General features: G+C 45.2%; 1 protein-coding gene across 3 annotated transcripts in view; it reads right to left on the reverse strand.

Annotated features, from left to right (window-relative positions):
- Positions 1-16,479, reverse strand: part of STAC3 (SH3 and cysteine rich domain 3) — a 187,136-nt gene that overhangs the window by 14,450 nt on the left and 156,207 nt on the right. For all 3 annotated transcript variants that reach the window (XM_078688976.1, XM_078688979.1, XM_078688977.1), the window contains 7 exons: positions 13,847-14,108; positions 11,024-11,121; positions 10,335-10,416; positions 9,344-9,441; positions 7,619-7,682; positions 5,563-5,612; positions 3,173-3,267 (listed from right to left, as the gene is read on the reverse strand). In XM_078688976.1, coding sequence (XP_078545102.1) covers positions 3,173-3,267; positions 5,563-5,612; positions 7,619-7,682; positions 9,344-9,441; positions 10,335-10,416; positions 11,024-11,121; positions 13,847-14,108 — 749 coding nt within the window. The remainder of the gene's footprint in view (positions 1-3,172; positions 3,268-5,562; positions 5,613-7,618; positions 7,683-9,343; positions 9,442-10,334; positions 10,417-11,023; positions 11,122-13,846; positions 14,109-16,479) is intronic.

Raw genomic sequence — 16,479 nt, forward strand, 5'->3', positions numbered from 1 at the left:
CAGCCTGTTGTTTCGGTCTGTTAAGAGGATTAAGACCTGTTCTTAAATTCTTCGACGCTCCAACTAGACAGCTTGTAGTCCAGGCAACCATCATCTCTCGTCTGGACTACGCTAGCTCTCTTCTGGCTGGGGCCAACCAGGCTGAGTTAACTCGCCTGCAGCGGGTTCAAAATGCTGCGGCTACAGCCATTGTTGGCCTACCCAGATTTTGCCCGGTGGCGAATGTCCTCCGCTCCCTGCATTGGCTCCCTGTAAGGAAGCGTATTCTTTTTAAGGTCCTTTGCTTGACCTTTAAAATCTTAAGAGGTATCGGCCCCGAAATTTTGTCCAACTGCATCTCTTTCTATGTCCCCACCCGCAGTCTTCGATCCCAGGGCCAAGCCCTTGCTGTGGTCCCCAGATTTAGACTAACCAAGATTGGTGGCACATAAAATCCACTGATTCCAAAAATGAGACTTCAGGGGAGGCTTGCCACGTCATTCAGTTCTGAAAGACTGGACACTATCAAAGCCTTTTTCGGTATTACTTCATGTCGCAGCACCAAGATAACACAACGTCAATTACCCTGGTCCCAGGATAGTCCTACTGCCAATGTTTATGAGAATGAGAGTGTGCCTTTAGATGAGAATAATGAAATATATCGAAATTGTGCCAGCGAAGTCTAAGGATGGTCCTCCCTCAACATATACATACGGTTCTGATGAAATTGACACCTGTATGGCACAGAAAGCAAAGAAAAAGAAGATGTTGTGAAACCAGAGTAACTTTGAAAAGAGGAACGCACTCTAGTCCTTTTAGGGAGACCGGTGCCCTCACTCAGTGGCATAGCATGGGAGGTGGGCCCAGAGGGGCGGTTGCCCGGGTGCAAAATTCTTAGGGGCGCAAACATTTTTTAAAGAACGTTTTGCACCCCCAGCCCATGGGCCATTAGCACTTCCTGAGCTAGCGGTCCACAGGTTAGTGGACGCAGTACTTTCTTTTAAAATGTTGCCCTGGGAGCTGGCAACCCACTCTACGCGGCTGCCCTCACTACTGATATGGGGGGCAAGGGGAGTAGATTTCCAACTAGAGTGGCCTAATGGTGCACGATGACGGCAAAGACATTCACTTGTGTTCCACATTATGCTAGGCTGGCTGACAGACAGCTAGACATTTCAGTAATTTCGGACTGACACCACTTCAGCTGCCTTGCTGAGTAAAGATGGCATCAGTGTGCACAAAGCTTGTGCTATTGAATTGAAGGCTGAGCACCCTTTCCAACATTTCCTGGACACGTATAAAAGGAGCTGAGCCATGCCGGGCACCTTGGAGAGATGCCTTTGACCCTCTCCCTGGGAGCTGAGCCAGCAGTTGATACACCACTCTCAAGCCTTCCACCACCCAAATGCTACATTCATAACATTCTTTCCCCAGTAGGAGGGCTGATCTATTTCAGCAGCTCTTCTCATATAATTAGGATGTAGGTAGCTAACATGCTTAATGTGCTTCATATCCAAAGAAGAGTATTCCTGGTACCTCACAGTATTCCCCATTTTCCGAGCACATACTTATCGCAGCCAGATAGGTAAAGGAATGGACTACTTCCTCAGATAGTGTTGTTTGCATGTGCTATATACCTAATTGATACTCAGTGTAGAAGCTTGTGGCCTTTTTTGAATGGCATCAATCAAGTCTAGATGGTCAGTCTCAGCATTCTGCCCGTCAATTAACAAAAGAAAGCTTTTTTTCTTCTGAGAAGGTTGAGTGAGCTTTCACCCCCTGAGGTGAGGCCGTCGGAAGAACAGGCTTGCTGTGAGTCTATGGATTTCAATACCACAGTGTAGCAAACGGGTTCCGCCCATTTAGTCCACCAGGAGTTTTTGTAACTGGCAACCCGGATTTTGGAGGTTTACTGCGAGTGTGTCTCCATAACAGACTTACTCCTGGTGAAGTTGCAGGAACTGGAAGGAGCGTGGCCAGGGTAGGAGGCACGGGGCTGGTTCCACACAAACTGCCCAGCATCTCTCACTCTAGCGGCTTTTCACAAAATGTGGATTGCTGCTCTTCGTAACGCTGTGTAGAGGTCTGCCAGACTATGAGGAGCAAGTCTGCTTCGAGACATCATTCCATATGGAAGAAATGGTATATGCATGTGGAGTCATGTCCACAAATGCTTTCAAATTAAGTGGTACCACTGCCTTTGTCCAGTTCCAGAGAGCTTGGAACAATAACTAATTGGAAGAGGTTTCCAAAGCCAACGCTGGGTCTGGGATGCGATGATCTGGGGACAAATTACCCATTCAGTAAACAGCTGGATCCTAAAAGGAGGATCCACTTGCCTCCCCGAACAGGACGGGGGAATGTGCCTGGTCCCTCTTACATGGATGTTGGGATTTCTGGTCAACCAATGGTCGTCCTGAAGGACTGTGTAGGTATCGCTGTACTGAAAGCGCAAGCTTAGGGTAAACTACAGTTTATTTATTTATTTAATGTGATTTTATATAGCACGAACATTACTCGAAGGTGTCAGAGCGCTGTACAAAAGAACCAGTTGCGTTACATAAGGACTTTGGATTGCACGAGTTACATAAGAGATACAAACAGAAAAAAATTGCAAATGTACAAGTTGTAAAGTCATTCAAGGAAAATATACAAACAGAAGCAAATTGCAAATGTACAAGTTGTAAAGTCACTCAAGGAAGAGATACAAACGGAAAAACTCAAAATCACATAGGAATGGTAGCGGACAGTGGACAATACTCCGTGAATGTAACGCACCAAGACCAGCCTCCTATGGAACCAACTCTTACAACCACCAGACCTCCACTGGCATTAACTATCCAAAGATTTAGGTCAGCAACGAAATGCACTCCCAGTAGAGTAAAGGACAGCTGCATATGTAAAACCCTAACATATGGCACAAGCTGTCGGGTCTCAGCGGAAAAACAGCATGCTATATAGAAAGCGGCACAGCACCCAGTGAATTTGGAACTAGCTCCTAGCATAATGTCCTTTAAACACCATTTCCAAATATGGAAAAATAAACATATTAAAAACACAATTTTCATATTGCAGGGATGTAGGCTAAGCTACCAATTTTTGCATATGACGTGGCATCTCCCAACCTCCCCCACTCACTTTTCCACGCTTACCCCATGTCCCCCCCAAAAATATAATAAAAAACGTAACTCACTGAAAATCCAAGTCATCTTTCTCCAGGGCTTTAAAGCGATACAGTGCCACAAAGTAATGCGTCTGCAGGAACCCGGCTCTTGGGCCAGCCTTATTCTGGCAAAATGAAACACAAGAATTAACCCCATCGTTCATAGTGCTTGCAAACACATAACATGTGTCTTGGCGCTGGTTCTCAGACTGGTGAAGAGCCTCTCCTTTGAAAGAACCAGTCAATGTTATGGGTACATATGTAGAGCAGTTTTACTTGAAAATAAAGTTTGCATGGTGGGTGGTTTAAACATGGTGTCCGCAGGCAAACCTGCAGTGCTGTGAGGGGCGCAGCCCAGAGGGATGACTGTATCGGCCTCCAAGCCGCGGGCTGACCTGTGTCTAAATCACCCCCACATATCGTTAAACCAGGCCTATCCAGTCATTCAATAATTTTTCAACAACCAGTAAAAAAAATCATCTCTGCGATTTGGAAGGAAAATTGGATTTTAGGTGATCATAATATTGTGGAAAATTCACATTTTGACCCAAAATTACCTTGTACCTCAAAATTCGTTTTTTTTTTTAGAGTTGTATTGAATGCACATTTACCACGGATGCATCCTCGTGTAATGATACTAGGTACCGAAAACCTTTATTCACTCCATGAATCAAGAAAACATTCCCAGAATGAAACATTCTGAAAGGGAAATGTTATTTTAAAAAAACATCCATTGCAGAGATTCTGGACTGTATGTGTTACAGGCAACACTGAGCACCTACCACGAAGAAGATCTGCTTTAAATGCATATATAAAGCACTCAAAAGAGAACACATTCAGGTGCTTTTTTAGGCTTGGTTGTGGTCTTCTTGGAGCTGTTCTGTGTTTTTCTATGATAGTAGCATGATGTGTTAGAAATTGTTAAAGGAATGCCTTTGGAAGGTTTCAAAATCTAAATAAATTACACTTGTGTCTAATCGAGCAATGGATTTATGTCAACATAAAGAATACCTTAAAAAGCTATGATATTCGTTTACACTATAACATACAATGAAACCTCGATAACATTTTTAATGAAAATGAAATCCTAGAGAGAAACTTACACAATAAGTTCACTTATAAAGAGAATGTTTTACAACCACCCTTTCCTTAAATTAAGGTGAACACATATCATTTCTCTTATGCTAACTAACGTATATCCTAACCTGGACTCCAACCTTAAACTATAACACAAATGTTATCCCATAGGTAATTTTTGAAAAAGGAACCTAAAATGATAAATTTGAAAATCTCACAGAAGTTGCAGACTTGGAAAACAAAATCATCAAGAAGGTAGACTTGAAGTCCATCACAAGTAGGAAGGCCTTAAAGCAGCAGAGAAGAGGGCAGAACAGACAAGATGGCAGCCACAGACAATATGGCAGACTATAAAATAGCCTTCAAGACATACAAAAGGGACCTGACTTACGAGCTTCACTTTGTAGCACGTTGTACTACAAAATGCAATTCACAAACTACATGGCGAGTTTTAAGACTCTACACTCCCTACCAGAGGCGGTTCTTCCACCATGGCGGAGGAGCGTCGCCCCCCAAAAGGCCAGGAAAGGAAAAATAAAAACGATAATAAACACGTTTTATTCTTTTTCTTTTCCTGCCGAGTGTTGGGGGCAGGGTCAGGGGGATGACAGGAGGAATGGTGGTGAACTGCCTTCAGTCCGCATGGCACTTTGGCAGACTGTCTCGAGCCGGCCCAACCGTCATGAGCATTGAAGCTCTCTACAACCCAGCTGCGTTGCTGAGTTGGAAAGAACAGGGACAGGCTCCCAGTCAGTCTACGAGCACAAATTGTGGGCATTCAGGCCAACCCTGAAGATGCTCTCATGCATGAGAGCAGCTCCAGGATTGGCCACAGGGCAGTCTGGGAGCCTGTGCCTGCGAAGAGAGGTGCAGAAGAGCACACCGCGGCCTGCTGCAGGTAATTTTTAATTTAATTGTTTTAATTTTTTTTATTTTGCAGACCCGCACCCCCCCCCCCCACTCTTCCGCACACTGGACGCTGCTGCTCCCTACACTTAATGTGTGTTGTGTTTTCTGCTCAAACTGTGAAGTGTCCCGGTGCAGAGAACTCAGCACACATAAGTATAGGGAGTGTGGAGTCATGATACCTTGCACGTAGTTTGTGAATTCCAAGAAAGAAGTAAACTTACTACCAGGTGTAAATTTACCTTTGTGAATCAGGCCCAAGATGCCAGACTTGAAAGCCAAGCAGCCCACAGGATGCCAGACTTAAATGTAGCACACACTGTGGCACACTATAAAGTAGCACATAATGGCGAACCAGAGACAAGCACACAAGATGGCAGACTTGAGTAGCACATAAGAAGGCAGGTGGCACTTATCGGAAAAATAAAACCAGGTACCTTGTCATCTGGAGCATTTTTCTCTCCTTTCTTGTCGGCTTCTGGGTTCCCTGAAAAAACAAGAAAACAGCATCAGATTTGCATAAATGTGTGTATTTATTTTAAACAAGATTTGTGAACTAGGCTTGCAGTTTGCCTGAGCAGAAGGCTGTCCATGACACACAGTGCTGGGGCGATAAAGCCGAGGCAGATGTTCACTAGCGCACTACTGAAAATTAGCATTTTTTTTAAAAGGAATTCATAGAGTCTGCTTTTATCCTGCTAAATATGAGGGTAACATTAAGAGCACATACACTACCTATCCTTCTCACTCCAAATAACTGACTAATATCCACCACTGAAATTACTTCACATTTCACCATATTAATTCACCACTAATCCTTTACGGGCTTCCTGAATAGCGTGCGTCAACAAGCGCTATATAAATACAAACCTTTTTCCTCCTCTAACATTCTGCTATCATTCCAAATCCAAATAACTCACTAACCTATCCACCACTTACAATGTACTTGCATGTTTCACTATACTAATTCAACACTAATCGTCTATGGGTCCCGGAGTAGCGTGCTACCCGCCGAAAAAGCGCTTCAACGCCTCATCAGGGGTAGTAAGCGCTATATAAATGCAATTACAATTACAATGCGGGAAACGAGGGTGTTGCTTTCAGGAGAAAAACAACACAAAAGCCATCATTTGCTTTCACGTTGTACTGTGGAATGCTTAAGACTCCATGCTAATTGGATCCCCTCCAATGCCATGTTACTGTTCAGTAGGGGGTTCCCTAATGCTCAAGACGCATGCCTCACCCCACTGGGCGCACATCTACATACAGCCAGTCATCCCATCTTGTATTTCTAGGGTTATAACAGATCCTTGTCAATTACAAAAACAATCTAGGGAAAGACAAGCATAGGATATCTGGGGGGACAGATAAAGCAGAACAAAGATTTTGGAGACTCACCATCACAGGGCTGGCACTTTCTCTCCAAGACCTAATCAGGGCTGCGCTCTGGCCTAAGGATGCATACCGGAGCACCTTCAACATGGGCTCCCAGAAGCCACTCCATACCACAGGAGGATCGCTCTGTAACTGCGCCATGCCTTGTGAAAGACTCAGAAGTGCCTACAAGGTCCTCTTCTTCCAAAATGAACCTCCATTCTTTTGGGGGCTACTTGTAGCCTAACACCTTAAAAAACCCATGTACAAGACCCCATCCAGGCAGCGAACCAGTATAAAAAGGCCTTTCTGGGAACCTCAGGACCACACTTTAACTTTCTGATCCACCAGGACAGTGTTTCCACTATATTGGAGCTGTTTTTGGCATTAGGCCAGAACTCAGACGAGAGAAAGAAAGGTGGAGGGGAGTGGACCTCTGCCCAAATCATTGTCTCCGATAAGAGCTGCCACTAATGAGTTGGACCCACTTGAAGTTTCCATGTGGAACAACCGAGCCTCACACAGTGCAGTGCGCATCATGACATCTACACAGGAGGGCCTTGTCACCTTTCCAGAAGGACCATGAAGGTGGGGGGACTCTGATGCAAGTGTCACAGCACCTGAAGGAAGGCAGGCAAGCTGCAGGCAATTTAACAGCCAAAATGCAGCTTGGTGAAGTGTTATTTTTCATTCCACAATAAGGGGAAATGCATATTGCTTGCCTCTTGTCTTGCCATATAAATCCATTATGTTTCACTGATCCACTTCTGACTGCCACAGATTACAAATCAGTTGAAATATAACCGGGAATCCCACGAAGACTCATAAACAGCCTGGTTGGGTACAACGTGAGAAGTCTGTGTGATTCGTGTGGTACACCCTGGGACATGCCAGTGAGAACCACACTAACTGCACAATTCCACACAAAGCATCGAAATTAGCTAATGTCTCTGGTTCACCTACAAATGGGATATTGGCGTTTTGTATAGCCCAGTTTCGCTCTGTAAACAGTGTTAAAAGTGTTTGGATTTCACCCATTTCGTATTTCACAAGTTTTCCCACCTATTACTAGAAATACAGCGTGGAAAGCCGAACAGGTCTATGTGCGATGCTACCCACCTTCCTCGGGCTTCCCTTCTTCAGGCTTTGGGAGTTCAGGCTCCTCGTCCATCATGGTGGCGGGCTACGCGAAACCCATGGAGATTTGAGGTGAGAGAGAACAGCAGGAACACCGGTAAAAAAGAACGACAGAGGAAATAGAATGAATAAAGAGAGAGAACGAGCCACCGGAGATGCAGTAAGAGAACAGCAGTTTCTATGCGAGGCCACTGGAGGGGCTCTGAGGCAAGCACGGGCCTGAGGGCTACTCAGAGCTGACCAGTGAGGGAGGGGCTACATGGATAGACTCACGTGGGCATGAGAGTGGCAGGGCCTACTCATGCGTGCACTGGGCAGTAGTACTAATGTATGTAATGTGTGGCTCATCGTATCAGCATGGGGATTCTCAACTGCGCACCGCCAAAGCCGGGGCAGGCGAGGAGTAGAAACTGAGTGTGAAAAGGAGTCAATGTTGGTTGCATGGGCAGGGAACAGCTCAAGCTCCAACACATGGATGGGCTGAGGCAGCTCCTGGGCTTGCCACAGGGAGATGGCTAGGAAACGTACCTGGGGGGGGGCAAGAACTGCCAATGAGTGGCCAGGAGGAAGAGCAACTGCTCAAATGTACAAGGGGCCGACTAGGAGCTGTTTAAGTACACACCAAAGGCAGGGGTTGCATACAAACACATACATGGGGGCCAGGTGCTCACATGTGCGGAAAAGAGTGAGCGCTTTACATACAGCGGGAGGCAGGGTCACGTGCTCTTGCATGCAAGGATTGCACACAGGTCAGGACCTGCCCGTGCAATGTGCATGAGGGTAGGGGCTAGATGTTGGGGTAGCGGCTTGAACTTCATGGTGGGACAGCGCCTGCTTTGAGAGACCAGGCATAGCATACTGGGCTGTGCACGTATAGGCGACAAGCGCTGCAGACATGTGAGACTCCCCTCTCATGAGAGGTCAATAAATGTACGCCTGGTGGCATTCATGGACAGACCAATCACTTTCAGGGACCAGGGGAGCCAAGACAGCTGTATTCGTGCGTTAACATGGGACAACAGAGAAGCTACTGATACATCACACTTCAGGGGTTGTCCAAGCGGGACACTTCCTTCACGGTGGAAAGTTCTAAGTGTACAATTGTATGAGGACCTAGGGGTGCACGGTAATTCCAAGAGCACGCACTGTTTGGGGGAGAATAGGTCACTTCCAACCATGCACTGTTGGGGAAGCTCTCGTAGCAGCTAACCCTACCAATGTATAAACGTTGTCCATTGATAGCCTAATGTTGAAATGTTGGTGGGGATTATTATAAATGAAGTGTGAAAGGTTAAAATTGCGCATTTAGCGAAGGGTGGATATGTGTTTTTAAAGATGGATTTTCTAATGTATTGAGGTGTACTTTGCCTAATATGATGATTGGAATTATGGTGAATTACAGCAAGGTTTGTGAATATTCCTATAAATTGGCAGCATTCTTTGTTTCACGCTCTGGTGCAAGGGTAATGTAACGAGACACAATTATGAAAGATGGTCAAATGAAATAAACAACAGCTTTCATAAAAACAGATTCGGGCATAAGAAATCTTTCTCATTAGTTGGATCCACGGACACCAGTTGTCCCACACTTGCCCTGATTTGACCCTTGTGCACTCTTGTGCACCCCGTTTACACACTCTGAGGAGAAAACACAAGTGTTCAAGAGGGCACTCTAACACACTCTAAAGGGAGGGGGGGTGGACTCACGTTCTTCTTGTCCTCCTGTCCTTTCTTGCGCTCCTTGTTCGCCATTATGACCCCAGTCCGGAGTGTGTCGAACACAGGGTCTGTCCGATTGGCAGCAGCTAAGTTCCAAAACAAGCACAAAAGGTTGTGTGTTAAATACATGGAGTGTCACAAGGTAAGGTGTGAAAAGGCAGGTACAGCATCAATTGATGGAAACCAAGTAGGGAAGGCAGGAACCAAACGCTCTGGGAGGGGGTTGGGAAAACTACCGAGTGTGGAACAGAAAGAGACAACCCGTTGTTTTGTGACAAGCATCGTCTGAGGTGAAGTAGGAAGAAATGTGATTGGCGGAAACGATTTTCAGATTGTTGGAAGACTGTGGAGGGCAGTGTGGGCAGAGGACTGTCAAGTAGTGAAGAAAGAAAGGGCGCGGGGGAAAAGAGATTGCTGGAGAGTTGATGGCCAAAGTGTGATTGTAGGAGGAAGGACAGACAGAGAAATCTCAGGTGATTCACTTGAGATCGGCAAACAGTTGGACATCGAAGGGGAACCGACAGTTGAGTTAGGAGAGAAGGATTTTTAAGTCATAGGTGTAGGATGTGGGCTGTTAGGGGCAAAAGGAGAAAAGGCAGGTGGAAAGTACACTATTAGGACTCTAAGATCACCGAGGGTAGGTAAGGGCAGAAGAGGGAAGGGATGCCAGAATGGCGACTGCAGGATCAGTGACAGGAGAAGTGGTTGAGGGCAGAAATACTTTTTTGAGCGAGTAAGGACAAATTAAGTATTTCTCAGAGGATGAGCTCTGACTGAGGAAAAAGCAAAGTGCGGAAAAACAGGGTTGGCACAACATGAGCCCTAAGGCAAGGAGGACAGGTTGGTGACTGACTGCGGGTGACAGTAGAGGAAGAGATGCAGGTGCAGTGATGGGTAGAGCGATGGCCAAACCACAATGTCTGGAGCATATAGAATGACTCAGAACGACCAGGGGTCACAGCGAGGTGTCTGTACTTACAGAAAGGCAGCAGGGCATTCAGACAGGCGTTTTGCTGATTGCTGTACAGGGGTGAGCTGTAGGCCCTTCGGAAACCAGGAGGCTGAGAGTGGGAGAGAAGATTCATATGAAAATAAGCAAAAAGCCCAGGCAGTAACGGAAGCAAGTGTCATCATCAGAAAAAACATGAAATGTGCCCCACCACTGAAAACATCACTGGTGAGACCCCGTGTGAGATACTGCATCATGTTAGCGGGGAATCAGAAATCTGGGGCCTAGTTCTGGAGGCTTCAGGACTTATGATGGAGACCTTAAGTTGGCATTACTGTCCTGATGTAAGAGGCCTCATCTGGAGTTTTTCATCCAGTCTGGAGTACTGCACCCAGGTCTGGAGACCACATGTAGAGCAGTGTGCCCAGTTCTGGATGCCACGTCTGGAGTATTAAAGTCTGATGCAGAATTCACATGCATGGTTCAAAAGTCAGAATGTCTTTACTCATGCTCAACTCTGAGCAGGATATGTTCACCAGCTTGTGACGTGATAGTAATAGTTCCCACTCATTTGGGTAGACTACTTCGTCACGACTTCTCGTTAAAAATAAGAAAGTCCTCAAGCCAGAATTGAATCTCAGATCCCAACCCCCTGCTTCCATGCCTCTTCACTAGTAAGTTTACACCAGACTCAACCAGAGCAATAATCCTGAACTTACGATCTTGCCAAAGCATTTCTGGAACTCCACGTACGACACACAGTGATGATGAATGTTGGTCTTGCAGTTCTTGCACCTCAACCCAAACTTGTTGTTCACTTGCCAAAAAAAGAAGCAAAAAAGGAAAAAGTAAGCACAGTGTTAAGAAAAGAGGCAATACACAGACATGTACTTAAGGAAAAGGTAAGCTACTGACTGGGAGTGTTTAAGATAGAAATTGAGCTAGACAAACGTCATGCATTTTTAAGTGGTTCTTAAGTATAGGTATCCGTTACAGATCCCTAAATTGAGAACAACTTTCCTACTACAGGAATGATCTCAAAACACAAACAAAAACTCATGTAATGTTTCACATTTCTTAAAAAGGTCGGTCTCTTAGGGTTTCAAGCAAAGACAAAGAGAGGGGCCCACAACACCTTACTCCCTGGGAGCTCTTTGCAGGTCAAGCTTCAATGCATGTAAGCCAGCAACCATCTTAGAAGACATCAGGCATGACAAGCAGATCCTATTAGGAATCTGGTGAAGAGATCTATTCCTGCACACTGTAATGTTCTGATTCTTTGACATGTTCAGATGCCCGGAATAGGGTACCAACCTGGGAGAAACACACACCCAAAAGAGAGGCTTTGAAGAACCCATGAAGTAATATATTTTTAAGGAATGTGTTTTCCACATGAGAATTAGAACAAGCCACTGTTAATAAATAAGGTATAACGCTTACAGACCTATAGATTTTTATGTTGATGCTGTTCGCATCTCCACCAGGGTCGGTTAGCAGCACAGGCTGTCCAGAGGGCCAGGAAATAGATACACCTACTACCAGCGGGACCATAGCAAAGGTAATGTACCCCCAAAAGTTTCCCAGCAAAGTATCCATGAGTGGGCGGAACTTGAGGGAATAAATGGTCTCTATGCAACCGAAAAAGGATGCACATAGTGGTTGTTTGTTCCCATAACATAATTGGCACCATTGTGGCAGAAAATGCACTGCTGGATGCAGTTGCTGTCTGGTAGGTGATGGTAGTGAACGCCTGTACTTTGTCTTGTATGAATAAAATACATTTTCACATATATGTCTCTAGAGCCCTGACAGGATTATGGGTACTCGGCCCCCTAAGTCCCCCCCCCGCCGCCGCATGACCTCCCTACCACAGCCTCCTTGTTTCCTTGCCAATGCTAGCGACGGTGCCCCAGCGACACAGCATCTTCTTGTTTACCATTTTGAGTTTCCTGTATACCTGTTGCATCCTACTTTTACCCCTTCTTTCCTGTCACTGTTCCTCTAAGTTGGTGGGACTCATCTATCTTACCTGTTTATGCAATTAGAGTCAATATCATAACCTGCACCTATGCTGTATGCCTCATATCAAATCACGCACCAAATCAGCTAAAATACATTACTTATCTATAACTATATACTATCTTAAATGTCGCATTCACTGAGTTTGTGCTATATTGCTCATTACTGCAGTGCCCCAAGTTTCCCAGAAATGCTAATATAGTTTGTTACAAAAATAAAATCTATGCATCTAGTGTGTGGGTACTCACAAACATTTCCCCAGGGGCCAAAATGTTTGGCTGTTATGTGACAGAGGGCCGCATTGATGTCAGCAGGGTAGTGGTCAGGGCATGGGAGTTCACCTGGTGGGGGGGGGGGAGATAGAGTAGGTGGTATGGCGGCTATAGGGGAAGCTAAATATATATATATGTAGTGGCAGGGCTGCACAATGTGAAACCAGAAAACCTGGGATTCATCTCGGCTACCCTACTTTACAACATTGTATGATCTTAGGCAACTGTTTAATTTCACTTTCCCTTCTGTTTCTTCATTATACATTTAAGAGGACTTCAAAATACATGACTTGAAGGATGTGTGCTGTATAAAACTTTCTCCTATGTTTGATTTAACCCATTGACAAAGGCGCGAATTCCGCCGTGGTGCGGTGAAATAATGAGTGGGCTTGGTACGGACGTCCCCCGGCCATACAGGTTAATAAACGATAATGTTGTTCATGTATATGAGGAACCCAGGCCACCCAGAGGGTGCATGTAACAACTGATTTGCCTCTTCGTTCACTACTGGCATTGTTGTCAGGGTAGGTGGAAGAATGAATCTTTCTAAATTCATGTTTGAAAACTCTCACTTTCAAAATACCACTTCTCAATCCACTGATATAATCTCAAATACTAAGAAGGAAAGGTTCCGCATGTTAATGAAATACCCCTTTTTGAATTTTAAAAAGACTCATATTTTTACAGGTTTTTTGAAAGATGTTTCCGCCTTAACTTTAAATAAATGTTTGCTGGTATATTTAACATTGTTTTAACATTAGTGTTTAGTCAAGCAAACAGCAGCCCAGGACTGCTGTTGCCTAGGGGGCCTCATGTAGAGGTTAGGAGGGCCACATGCGGTCCCCGGGCCGTACTTTGATGATCGCTGCTCTAGAGCCATACTTTACAGGGGTCCTTGATTTTCTGGGATCCCAATAATCACTGCCACACAATCAATGTTGTCATCTGGTTAATGGATTACAGACAGCCAATGAAGAAGCAAAGATCAGCAGTCAGAGGCAGAAAATAGGCAAAGTAAATGGATCAGACAGTAGTATCTTCTAGAAGGTTAGATGAGTCGTCCAACTGTAAAATGAACCATTCGACCATCCCAATCTTTTGGTCAAGTGGTTGAGTCTTGCAGTGAACATTAAGTGGAATACTGCATCGGTTAGGAGCCCCTATCTGCCAACAGAGGAAGCGTATCGCCAATTTGGTGTCTACCATCACACTATATGTTGCTAGGAGGTACGCCAAGGACAGTTTACTCACAGACAATCATGCGCGCGCAAACATCGCAGAACTTTGGTTTCTTCAGATAGTGATCCTTAAACTTGTGTGGCTTGTCGTTGACTGGTCGTGGGGGCTCGGGTGGAGGCTCAGTATCCTCCTCTTCCTCCTCCTCTTCATCCTCATATATGTAGTAGATGATAGGCCCTGCGTTGACCACCTCACCGTTGGCCTGTGGCTCAGGGAGGATCTCTTCCTTGCTCTCTTTGTCTTCCTTATGAAAAATGTTCTTGATCTTTTGCATCTGGGGAGGAAATAAATAAGAGACATGAAATACAAATAATCTGGGAAGAAGACAAATAGAAAGAAATGGAAGATGAATACAAGAATATGTGTAGGAACAGGATAAGAATAGATTTAGAAAAACTGGATAATTGAAGGTTGACACCAGAGAAGGCAAAGAAATTAGTGGAGAACATGTACAGGGAAACAAGACTTAATGCTAGGATGATAAATTGGGCCTCAGTGAAATCTTGTGTAGGTGGGGACACACCCTCCGGTGCCACTGCATACTCCAGCTACTGTGCTAAATATAGGCACTGCCCTGAGCTTAAATCTTAAGCCAGCTTTAGTGCATGACCGTTGCTGGTAGTCTTTTTGAATGGAATAGGCATGTGCTGCTGTGGAAGCGGACTCCAACCCCTCGATCACTGTGCCTACATGGCCAAACAGCACCTCACTGACAAGGTCTAAAGAAGCTGAACTTCTAATGGTGAGAGAAGGGTTCATGCCATATCCTATGTGATGCTGTAACCGTGTTCTCTGCTAAAGGACTTGCCATAGCCTATGTGATAGATCTTATTGTGCATCCACTGCACACCGTATCCTCGGTTAAGTAGCCCAAGCCCCAACTAATAATAATATGCACAATTATCTTGTATAACATAACCTTGTACAATAACACAAACAATATATTCAGTTCTTAAAGAACACATCTTATCCTGTACTGAAATATGTAAGGGATGGAATGGATCCTATATCCAAGTACACAATTGATAATGTGCACCTTACAAACTAGACATAGGTGTAAGTGAAGGGATTTTTCTCCACGTCCTGGGGCAGTCAGTTATTGTCCTTTACCACAGGGGCATATGGTACTACTGCACACAACTGGATATTTGAGACTCACTTTGTACAATCGGCTTACCAGGGTTAGCAAGGCTAAGCAGTTCAGGATTATGGACAGAGTTAGTCTATGGGTTTGAACTGGGAAGACCCAGCCTTCGAATTTCTATGGATCTTGTAAGATGTTAACATACTCTTGCTCTCAAGCTCTAACTGCCAAGTAAAGGTGCCATGGAATATACTATTTCAAACAAGAACATCTGCCTCTCTAACAGCTTCTCTGAGTGGTAGCTGAAAGGGAATGGTGGCATGCAGCCAGGGGCACGGGGGTTAGGAAAACAAGGAGCAGAAAAGCTGCCGAACGCCAACACCCGCCTATCCTTCATTTTCCCTTGCTTTCAGGCTCCCAGACTCCCCTAGCTGTTGGACTTGGCCCTTCTGGCAGGTTCACCCCTAAAACTTTTTGCTTTTAATGGTGACCTGGTGATGGTGATTCTTGGTTTCTGCGCAATTGTTCCTGCACCTCTGAATGTTTTTAGGCATCATGTGTTTTCCTTCCCTGCACCGCTGAATATGTTGGTTATGCATCATGTGTTCTCCTGTGCTGCACCTCTGAATGTGTTTTGATGCATCATGTGCCTTGTTCTTACACCTCTGAATGTGTTGTTTATGCATCATGTGTTCTCCTGTGCTGCACCTCTGAATGTGTTTTGATGCGCCATGTGCCTTGTTATTACACCGCTGAATGCATGTTTATGCATCATGTGTTTTCCTTCCCTACACCTCTGAATGTTGTGATGCATCATGTGTAACGTGTTCTTGCCTATACCCCTAAATGTATGGTGATACTTAGGTGGCTGTTCTTTCTAGTACAGGTGTGCTAGTGAAGCCCAGGTTCCCTGCGTAATATTCTCCTAAGGTGGTTAGGGTTGCGTAGGTGGTACTTACCTGGTACCAGTGATTACTGGTTGTGTGCTGAAGTGATTATTATTCTATGATCTATAAAGTGCTATTTCGAACAGTATTTCTAGTTCCAAAAGTGCTTATTCCTGACAGTGGTCCAGGTGGCCCGGTCTTGTACATATCCCCTGTAAATTCTGCCCGTGCCTGTTGGCACATTGTAAAGTGTGTGTTTTTATCTAATGTGTTTTGGTGTAATACAAAGGCTATTTTTATACATAACCTTGTGTGGAGTTTCCTTTGTGGTGGGCCTTGGGTGTTGTTGCTGGGGTGCGTGCGCAAACACTTAACTCACATTGCCTCCGAGTTTAGCCTTACTGCTCGTGTCACGTTACCAAGGGGGTGAGCAAGGGTTATCTTGGCGTGTAACCCCCTTGCCCTGACGTGGGAATGGTGGTCTCTGACTGACTTTGGCGCAAGTCCTGGCCAACCAGGGATCCCATTTCTAATACTGGCCAATCACAACGCTGCTGTCACTAGCAGGACAACAGTGTCGTGATTGGTCTGAGCACCCAGGTTCGGCACTCAGACAAGGAGTGGGAGCCTGTGCGTCTTGTCCACCTAGGCTGTGCAATACAGTCAGGTGGAGA

Source organism: Lissotriton helveticus, chromosome 1_1 (assembly GCF_964261635.1).
Source record: "Lissotriton helveticus chromosome 1_1, aLisHel1.1, whole genome shotgun sequence".
In the NCBI taxonomy this organism is placed as follows: Eukaryota; Metazoa; Chordata; class Amphibia; order Caudata; family Salamandridae; genus Lissotriton; species Lissotriton helveticus.